The sequence below is a fragment of the Acipenser ruthenus genome, chromosome 10, assembly GCF_902713425.1.
Source record: "Acipenser ruthenus chromosome 10, fAciRut3.2 maternal haplotype, whole genome shotgun sequence".
NCBI classification, from domain to species: Eukaryota; Metazoa; Chordata; class Actinopteri; order Acipenseriformes; family Acipenseridae; genus Acipenser; species Acipenser ruthenus.
Window position 1 is genome coordinate 48173880 of NC_081198.1, and position 11112 is coordinate 48184991.

General features: G+C 39.0%; 1 protein-coding gene across 2 annotated transcripts in view; it reads left to right on the top strand.

Annotated features, from left to right (window-relative positions):
• LOC117405454 (solute carrier family 12 member 8) overlaps nt 1–9725 on the top strand; it is a 31071-nt gene extending 21346 nt beyond the window's left edge. For both annotated transcript variants that reach the window (XM_034008524.3, XM_059032423.1), the window contains exons 10-14: nt 3001–3706; nt 4209–4306; nt 5430–5547; nt 7104–7164; nt 7924–9725. In XM_034008524.3, the coding sequence (XP_033864415.1) occupies nt 3001–3706; nt 4209–4306; nt 5430–5547; nt 7104–7164; nt 7924–8089 (1149 nt within the window). In that variant the 3' untranslated portion in view covers nt 8090–9725. The remainder of the gene's footprint in view (nt 1–3000; nt 3707–4208; nt 4307–5429; nt 5548–7103; nt 7165–7923) is intronic.
• Nucleotides 9726–11112: the final 1387 nt, after the last annotated feature.

The following is an 11112-nucleotide window of genomic DNA, read 5'->3' on the forward strand; positions in this document are numbered from 1 at the left end:
ATCCATAATGTACTGCACTTAAACAATACTTTCCTTAAACTTTTTTTTTTTTTCCTAATAGAAATCATACTGTCAGTGTATGTTTCTTTCCCCAAAAACATCTCGTCTAAAAAAGCATTGAGTTGGGTTTTTGTTTCGGCACCCTTCCTCATTCTGTCAGTGTTTCCACACTGGTTCTTTTAGATTCATTCCCTTTTCTTTACAGAATGGCGACACATGGGAATTGGTGTACAGAACATGTTAGTTCTAGAATGAATCTTGCCAACTTTGCATGTTAAATGCCATGTAGGAGTATACGTTTTATAAGTATGCATTTGCTGATTTCTGTTATGGGTGGCAGGGTGTTTGATTCACAAATGTATTTTAATGATAATGTAACGGGCAATCAATGATACAGTAATATTAATGGCAAACATTATTCTGGAATGAGTTTACTTAAAAAACTGTGAAGGCTTAAAGATGCTTGCTCGAATTTTATTACCTAAATTTGAGGTTCTGCCTACCAATGAGTGGAATGTATTGGCTCATTGTACTTGCTTGTCACAATGGTTGCATTAACTCAATTCAAATGTAAAAATCAGCCCAACACAGCACAAGGATAAAGATGGACGGCCTAATTTGGCTTAAAAAAATATCTTTACCTATCAGGAATATAGTACCTTCTTAACCCCATGGTGAATATAAAATGATGTCGGTATTTCTGTAAAACTTTATTCTGTTTTATTTAAAAAGGGAAAATAATTGTGGGTCGCTGCAATACCACTGTAAAACATGGCGTACATTTCCCCTTTAAATAATAATAAATAACAAAAAAAGATTGGACTGTAGGAGCTGTGGTGCCATGGACCTCTGGAGCAGTTGACAGATCACCTGATCCTAGGAGGACACCTTCAGTGTGCTTTATAATACCTTACAGCTGCTTCGATTGTCTGTAATTAATACATTCAGGCAAACGTGACTCTGAAATTGAAAGCTATTTATATTCCTTGACGCTGCTGTCATGTTTCTAATTACAGGCCTGTTTGATATTCAGAGGACAGCTGGTCACTGTGGCTGGCTTTCAGGCATCTTCTGCTTTATTATGCAATGGTGATCAAACTGGGAATTGCTTTCTGATACTAATAGCTTGTATTACTAAAGCACTGCCGGCTGAAAAGGTTGGAGCTCCTAACTTTCATCCCAAGAACACCCATATTTTCTTAATTGTTCCAGCTGGTACTGTAAAACAAGAGGATTCAGAAGGTAGATTTTTAAGATGTGTTAAATTGATACCCAAAAAACAAACTTTCAAATGGTAATAAATATTGTTGCAGCTGGATAATTTTTCATACAAGTCAGCATAGAGGTATTGTACATTCTTAATAGAACTCTGAATATCCCTTCGTTATTTGTAGCAGTGTATTTCATGGCTGCTTTTCTAGTGTAACCTTCCAAAACTTGATTTAGATATCTCTGAGGCCATCAATGATAGACTCATGCAGCCTCACTCTTAAGTGAACAGGGATAGTAAATAAATTGATTAGAAAATATACATGTAAAAAAAACAAGAAACACTGGTTTAGCATGGGCCTGATTGCTGGAGCCGAAGCAATTCTGAACAAGGTAGTTCTTCCAAGCAGGCCTGGCTGCCGAACAGGTGGAACCCTCCCCCCCACTTTGGCTGGGTGTGTACTTTCATTTGTAGAATGTTGTAAGCATTAAAATTCTATTGACCCTTTACTGCCCTGGATAAGTTCCCATACCTATTGAATGCCTTTTTTCTCAAAGTCACATATGTTGAACACTGGACAACAAAGGGTTAAACAGGAGACGGAATGTGCAGACTAGTTTTTAGAAATGAAACAGGAGGATTGAGAATTGTTTTCTGCAGAGGCTGGGCATGCCTGCAGTCACTACGGCTTCATACCATGCCATGCTGCCCACGTACTGTATGCACCAGCTTGTTTCCTGAGTGGACTCGCAAGCCAACATGAAACGGGATGTCAGAAACAAATTTCAGAGCGTTTTTCTGCTTTACTGAGTCAGATGTGCAGCCCTTTGTAGTCTGAAAGAGCGAGTGAAGCCAGTGGAAACTTCAAACAGGAGGGGAATTCCTTCTCAAAGTTATTTTAAAGTAACTGTTTCCAGGTAAAGGAGGGTTTGCAGAGGAGTCTGGAGGCAGCGTTTTTGAAAATATCAGAAAACAGCTGCATTTGGTTTTAAAGGGGGGGAAAAAAGAAATGTTAATAACACCTGCATGGAACAGAAATGTAAATATTCTGTATATAGAAACAAACATGTGGGAAATTCAAGACAGGCGTGTGGTTTGACGTATTTAACTCAAAAGAAAAATGACACATATATACCCACTGTTGTAATTCACAGTATATACTTCACAGTTTTCCTGGATAATTAATTTCAACAGGGCAATAGCCTTTTTATAGCACGAAACGGCTGAATTTGCTAGATTTGATGGTATTTCATCATACCTAGATCAGGAAAAAAAAAGATCTGTTTGCTCCTCGCAATATTGTATAATGTTCTTTACTTCCAGGCCCAGTTAGAAATCTAATGGCGCTGTGAAGAAGATAGACCAGGAAGGGGTCCAGAGAACTGCGATTAGTTATTTACCAGAAAATCAGTCTTGTTTCTAAACTCCAGCACATCCTCTCCCTTTAACCTTGTCTGCCCTTTGTTGATGCTGTGGTAAAGGCCCTAGACATCTCCAGCAGAATCAAACCACAGTGACAAAGGCAGGAAAAGTATGTTGGGCCAGCCTAGGTGGAGCTGGAACTGTGCCAGCCAGTACCAGGCATCAGAATGAAGCAACACAGTTATGTGAGGTCCCATAGTGACCAGTCAGGAAAATGATTTTAATTATTAAACATTATGCCTGTAATGCCTGGTTGTGTATATTGGGAGTGTAATGTTTATGGATTCCAGGGCCCCCTAGGAAAAATTAGATGTAGATCTCTAAGGGTTATTATTTAGGTTTTATGTTCTTTTCTTCTGTTTCTACAGAGAGGACCAAATAAGACTCCAGTTGCTGCCATTTGCTTAACAAGCCTCATCACTATGGCGTTCATCTTCATCGGTCAGGTTAATGTCCTGGCCTCTATAGTCACCATTAACTTCATGCTGACCTACAGTACCATAGATTACTCCTACTTCTGTGTGTCAATGAGCTATGACCTCCAGATGAAACAGAGGAGGCCGCTGCCAAAGGAAGAGTCCAGAACTCGGAATCCCAGCAAGCCTTTGATCTTCGGCAGGCATTCCGACTATGGAACAGACGGTATGGCGAAGAACCGGAGAAACGGGACCTTGTTGGAATTCACAAAGGACATGGACCAGATATTCCAGACTGTGGACCCTGACATGGAGAACAAGGAACGAGAAAGAGAAAAGAAAGAGAAGGAAAGCAAATCGTGGAGAACGCGGAAGCCGGCCAAGCAAACGCTGATGGATAGTTTTCGGCTGGATTTGGAGAGGTCTGCAGCCTCAGTTAAAGAATGTGCCAAGACCTCCAACACCGAGTCAGTGAACTGCAGTGAAGCCGGTGCTACTGCCAATAGCGCTCAGGAGGAACAAGACCTGATGGCACAAGCCTTCGACAGTCAGGAACAACAGCTGGTGTCTGTGGTTCTGGAGTCTGACCCACGAAATGACAAGGCGGAATCAGCCTTTCAAAGACAGAGCTCCAGAGACAGGGATGACTCTCAGGAAGGTATGGACCCTGCCACTGCATGGATGTTCTTTATATTTGTAAGCTTTGGAATAAATGAGCCAACTGATGCTATTACCTTTAAGAAGTTTTAAGTAAATTACCTGTAGATTGTTCTAATCTTCTAAAGCCGATCCCTAAACTTGTACTGTTGTCATGAATAATTACTATCTATACTCTATCAAGTGATATTAAAATAAATTAATAAATGGCTTCTTAGTATAAAGTTATTTAGCATTATTAGAAAAATAAAATAAACACTATTTTAAGTTTATTTCAAAGATGGCAATGAAAAATAGCTGCCAATAAGCACAAATGTATTTGCAGGAAAGAGCAGTTAAATGACTGTTTCTTGCTAGTTTTATAACAATAAAATGCCTTTATTCTTATTCTGTTTTTCTAATGCATTCTATTTAACTTTCTGTGTGATTCTGATTTTGTATAATTTAATAGAGATGAGATATTGTATTGTATATTGTATTTAAACTATTTGTCTCCTCACCAGATTTTACTGCCGAGCAGAGTCTTCAGGGAACTGAAATTCAAGAAAAGCCAATATCATTTTACTCCAGGCTCTGCAATCACTGGGTGTCTTTAGTTGGTGTAAGTGAGAGACGACCCCTGTCTTTTTTCCATTTAGGTTAATTGAACTGAAAAGGTGCATTATGGGAGGTGGTAGTGCTGTGGAAAATGTCCTGTAGTGTTGGGCAAACTTTCCAGGCACACCTTTCCGTGGTTTTTCCTTAATCTGAGTGACTTGGTACAGTGGACAGATTGATAAAAGAGGTGGAAATCTATCCCAAACTAGCACATTGTGTCTTTGTTCAATCTACCAAACGAAACCCCATTTTAATGTAGTTTTCCTTATCTGCATGCTTCCATGCAAGCTGTATACGGGCGTGGTTTTGTTTCAATGACTTTCAAGGCCTATGCAATCGGAATGCTTCAGCAACATCTAAGGCTGAAAAAACTGCAGCTGGTTAAAGGACCCATAACCACTTTACACAAATGAGCAACACAAACCACGTCACATGTAATTATCTGTATTACTGAAGCCGTGCATTTGTCATATAACATTTCCCAGATCTGGGTTCAGGCTTATTTGTCTGCTCAGCATGTTATGCCTGTATGTTGCTCAGACATAACACAGTCACACAGCGCCTCTGTTGCTGTGACAGTGTTATACAGTCTGTATATACAATTGATCAAACTGATCCTGATAGATTGTTTAGCAACACCATAAGGAATTCAGGCAGTAGAACTCAAAAGAATAAATACAAATCTGTCTACATAGGTTTCCGAGGATTGTCATTGAAGAAGATGAGACTTTGGTTTGATGTCAGTATGCAAAGCAATGATTGAACATCTGTTTAAGTCAGGCTTGTCACGTTGTTTTAATCATCTATGTGGTTACTGAATAGCGATATCTATATCTGGAGTGTGTATTTTTGTATTCTTTTGAACTTGTTGGTTGTGTTGGTGGGAGGTTTATACCAACACTTGTTTGAGGTCAGTCATGAGCCGAGTAAAATATTTTAGGTTCACTATAACAGTCCAGACTGCCTCCAACACAGAAAAAACATATTCCATTCAATGAATACGGATACTGTTACAGCTCTATATGTAAACTTCTTTAAAAATGGAATACAAAAATAGTAAAACGTGGATATAAAGGTAGAAATATCTGTATATATTTGAATGATTCACAACTCCACTGTCTTTACAGGCAATAAGCTCACTTATGATCATGTTTGTAATCCAATGGATCTATGCCTTTGTGAACATTGGGATGGCAATACTTCTCTACTTCTACATTGGAAAAGTGAGCCCTGGTCTGCCTCCAGGTAAGTTAACACCGACCAAGAAACATTTCACAAAAGATAAAATAAATCATTCATAAAAAGATGATGCACAAAGCAACAGAACTTGTAGCAAGATTAGTGACATTCAACTCTATGAGCACTGTGGCGCTTCCAAATTCTAATATAGCGGTTCCTAAACTAAGACTGATTCTGTGGTTCCCTTGGTACTCATTGCAGTACGTAGTGGTAAATCAAAACACTTTTCTGAGTGTGTGAAACAAAGCCCTGGAATAAACACACATACAGCAATGCTACATGACCCTGAAATAGTGTGCCTGCAAAAGGGAAAACAAACTGTAAACAGATGTCTAGGATCAACACCATTTCTTTTTTAAATCAATAGATTAATTAAATAAAAAGAAATAGAAGTAAAATAAAAAGCTTTGAGCCGCTATACTCAACAGTGACCGGTGCTGTCCCCAAGCACGAATTGTCTTAACAGGTTATGAAAAATGAAGTGAATTTAAAACCACACAATGTTTTTTTTTGTTTTTAGAGCTGTTAAGCTCATTTTAATGTCTTTGACCTTTCATCCAGTGCAGTTCTATAAACTTTCACCGTGAGACGGATTCTTATGCGATTATTGTAAGGAGACAGATTGTCATGTTATGTAGTACAATTAATGGTGCTGTTTCTTATGCAGTTTAACCCTGGATTCCATCCAGCACTTGCAGTTTTGATCTATGCATTATAGAAGTCCTTTTGGCAAGCTGATTTTGTCATTTAAAATGAATTGGAGTATTGCAGATAGCAACAGCTAACCAGATTAAGTTATTAGATGAAATAGCTGCAAAACAACGGTTCTTTTTTTATTCTGGAGGAAAAGACTTGCTTTGTTTGAGGTCCAGCTTTGGAACTTTGTTTAAAACATTTTCCAGAGAAGCTCACATGTTGGTCCGGTGTGGTCTCCTGTCTTCTGTACAGAGTCGTGCAGCTGCTGCACCAGACAGCTGATATATTCTCACAGTCAATTTTGCAGCTCTCACTGATATATAATCACCCTTCGCAATTTCATGGGTCACAGTTTTTTATGTCTTGCGTCTTTCAGCCTTATCAAATACATTTGAGGTGGTCAGATAGAACCCAGTGCTGACAGCTGCAAAAACAGCTTCTGTGTGTTTGCTGCTCCACTGCTGTAAACAGCAAGTCACAAAACAGAGGAATGTTACCGGATGGTCGCTGAAACTTAAACAGGTTAATAAAGCGTATCTAAAAGCCAGGCTTAGAGATAACATTGTGTAAATGAAAACAAAACAGAAAGCAATTGATCCACTGAATTACCAGTCATCATGATTTCTGTATTGCTTTCAATAACAAAATGTTTTTTGTTTTTTTTATATTTGGTCTTAAATGGAACAGTCCAAATCTAAAAGGAAAGGGTCAATTATTTAATCTCTTGGCTAAACCAACGTTGCAGGTCCCATAGGGTTAGTTAATAAACACATCCCCTAACTTAGAAAGTGTCATGTTGTTGATTTCTGCTTGTTGATTTATAATTGGAATAAAATTCCCATGTTTTTTATTTGATTTTCCAACAGGAGTAGCTGCACACTTCAGCTTCTTTAAATGGATCCAATCCTCACTTAAAAACATAGGAAGGTATGTCAATGTGTAATCTATGCTTATGTTCATAGCAGATAAAAATCATGTTGTTACTTTTCTCCTGTATCCATTAAAAGTCAATTGCCACAGTTATTTATTTATTTGGTCCAATGTTGTAAAGATCCAGCTACAACACAATATACAAGCTTAAAAACCAATGGGTGGACTCTTAAAACTGTCATTTCAGCTTTCAACACAGCAGAACACAAAGCGCCCCAGTGTTTGTGGCGCAGTGCAAGACACGGATAAGCTCCCGATAACTCATGCCAGCATTCCAAACCACGTGCTGCTAGGTGGCTTGGTAGCTCAGATCACAACAACACTGTTGCTCTATTAGGACCGCCAGAATTTTTCACACTCTATTAGATCGTCAAGGCTAGGTTGAGACACACTGACCGGTCATTGCAGGAATACTTGGCACCGTGCTCTGTGGCCTAGTCTGAACTGCAAGGTCACCTACCGTTTATTTCAATATAATAGAAGGAGGGAAAAGATGCAAATGTTACTTACTTGTTTTGACTAGAAATGTATTGGCATTACAGTTGTACCATTTTAACAGTGAATACATTTAAATTAATCATGTGCATCTTGCCGGGGCAAAAGAAAAGTATGAGGTCATAGAAATACATTGGTGTCTTTCAAAGGAATGCGCAGACCAGTTAAGCAGATAAAACAGCAATTGAATTATAAATGGGGGGGGGGGGGGTGGTAATTGTTATGCAGAAGTAAACCAGGTGTCTTATCCTTTCATTTCAGGAGAGGGCCATCCCCTCAAAAGCAGATTGTCATGACACCCTCCTTTGCAACAGTTGGCATGGAGACCACGCAGCTCACTGAGGAGAATGCAGACTTCGCCTCAAGAGACCGCTATCACCATTCTTCCATCATCAGCGTAGAGGAATTGAATCACCCGCTCCATTGAGAAAGAAGCGTCCGGCTTTGTAAGACCGTCTGACACCAGACCCGTTCCCCTTTTCTCAGGCCTGGTTTTACACCGTGAAACTAAAAAAAGGAATGCTAACAATACTCACTCAGTCAAACTGTTACAGAGTAAAAAAGTCATTGTAAAAACTAATTGTAGAAAATATTGACTACCCCTCTGCTCACTACATGCTCTTTTGAAGTGCCATCAAATCATTTTGTAATGTCAAAAAGGAGTACATTTTAACCAAAAAATGTGATTTTCTATGTGATTCTGATTTTGTATAATTTAATAGAGATGAGATATTGTATTTAAACTATTTTGGTGGTTTTAACCCATATATATAATATACATACACAGTGCCTTGCATAAGTATTCACCCCCTTGGACTTTTCCACATTTTTTAGTGTTACAACCTGGAATTAAAATGGATTTAATTAGGATTTTTTGTCACTGATCTACACAAAATAGACCATAATGTCGAAGTGGGGAAAAAAATCTACATATTTTTCAAAATGATTTACAAATAAAAAACTGAAAAGTCTTGATTGCATAAGTATTTACCCCCTTTGCTGTGACACCCCTAAATAAGCTCTGGTGCAACTAATTGCCTTCAGAAGTCACATAATTAGTTGAATGGAGTCCATCTGTGTGCAATTAAAGTGTCACATGATCTCCGATTAAATACACCTGTTTCTGGAAGGCCCCAGCGTTTGTTAGAGAGCATGTCTAAACAAACAGCATCATGAAGACCAAGGAGCTATCAAAACAAGTCTGGGATAAAGTTCTGGAGAATTACCAATCAGGGTTGGGTTATAAAAAAAATATCCCAAACTTTGAACATCCCCCCGGAGCACTGTTAAATCCATTATTAAAAAATGGAAAGAATATGGCACAACCACGACTCTGCCTAGAGAAGGCCGTCCACCAAAACTCAGTGACCATGTAAGGAGGGCATTAGTCAGAGAAGCAACCAAGAGGCCAATGGTAACTCTGAAGGAGCTGGAGAGATCCACAGCTGAGATGGGAGAAACCGTCCATGGGACAACTATAACCCGGACGCTCCACAAAGCTGGGCTTTATGGAAGAGTGTCGAGAAGAAATCCATTGCTGAAAAAAACCCATATCAAATCCTGTTTGGATTTTGCCAAAAGGCATGTGGGAGACACAGCAAACATGTGGAAAAAGGTTCTCTGGTCTGATGAGACCAAAATTGATCTTTTTGGCCTTAGCGCAAAACGCAATGTGTGGCACCAAGCCAACACTGCTCATCACCCTGAGAACACCATCCCCACGGTGAAGCATGGTGGTGGCAGCATCATGTTATGGGGATGCTTTTCATCGGCAGGGACTGGGAAACTGGTCAGGATTGAGGGCAAGATGGATGGAGCCAAATACAGGGAAATTCTAGAGGAAAACCTGTTTCAGTCTGCAAGAGACCTGGGACTGGGGCGGAGGTTCACCTTCCAGCAGGACAATGACCCTAAACACACAGCCAAAGCTACACTGGAGTGGTTTAAAAACAAGAACCTGAATGTCTTAGAATGGCCCAGTCAAAGCCCAGACCTCAATCCGATTGAGAATCTGTGGCAAGACTTGAAAATTGCTGTTCACCAACGGTCCCCATCAACTTGACAGAGCTTGAGCAATTTTGCCAAGAAGAATGGGCAAAAATTGCAGGATCCAGATGTGCAAAGCTGGTAGAGACTTACCCAAAAAGACTCACAGCTGTAAATGCTGCCAAAGGTGCTTCTACCAAGTATTGACTCAGGGGGGTGAATACTTATGCAACCAACAAATATCTTTTTTTTTTTGTTTAATTAACTATTGTGTCACAATAAAAAAAATATTTTGCACCTTCAAAGTGTTAAGTATGTTGTGTACTTAAAATCCCAATTAAATCCATTTTAATTCCAGGTTGTAACACTACAAAATGTGGAAGAGTCCAAGGGGGGTGAATACTTTATATATATATATATAAAATATAAAAACTATTATAATAATTATTATTATTATTATTATTGCTATTTAGGAATATTTCCATTTGAAAAATATGCAAGATTGCACTGACCAAACTGGAGATTGAAACTACCTTCATGGGTACATTTTTTATTTAATTTCTGCTTGCTGCACACCTAGTAAAACTCCCAGTGTTGAAACAGGACAGTGGCTAACAAGAGGCTTGCTGCACACCTAGTAAAACTCCCAGTGTTGAAACAGGACAGTGGCTAACAAGAGGCTTGCTGTACACCTAGTAAAACTCCCAGTGTTGAAACAGTAAAGGCATTGGACAGGGTAATTTTGGTATTTATCTAACAGAACATTTTAAAAGGGTGGAACTGAGGGTCAAAATGTTGGATTCTACTGGGTCTCCATCAGTGTCAGAACAAAGGCATCCATTTACATTCTGCAGTACAATTTCGATTTTAAAGTTATTAAAATACTAGTAAGTTGCAACTGTAGTAACAGCCTACGTATTTCCGAGTGTTATTTTGTTTTGCAGAGCACAGCCTGCATAAAGACTTTGGCTACCAGGATGTCTTAAACATGTGTGGACTTGCTAGTTAATTGCTGATCGATGGATATGTCAGCATAGAGATATGATGCCGCTGCTGCTGTTGCAGCTGGCTCTGTTAAATTCAGGACGGGGTAACGTTGAGGTCAAGTCCTGGTGCAGGTGACATCACAAACCCTCCAATTGTTGAAGTTCCATTTGTAGAATACCAGAACACTTTATACACAATCCCACACACATGGGTAACATGTGAAACGTCTTTGGGGAAATCCAGGCTCATTCTTTGAAATATAGTTGATTTCTTACAATTGTAACACCCACGCAAATGTGATTGTTCAGAGTAACAAATATGTAAAGTTTAGTACTTTTACACATAGAATGAATACATAACTAAATACAATAACAATTACAATTAAATAGCTGCCGTGTGTAAAACGCAAACCGTACCCCCCGTGGCATTCCTGTTGAAATACAAATACAATGAATAACAATGATCGTTTTATTGTTT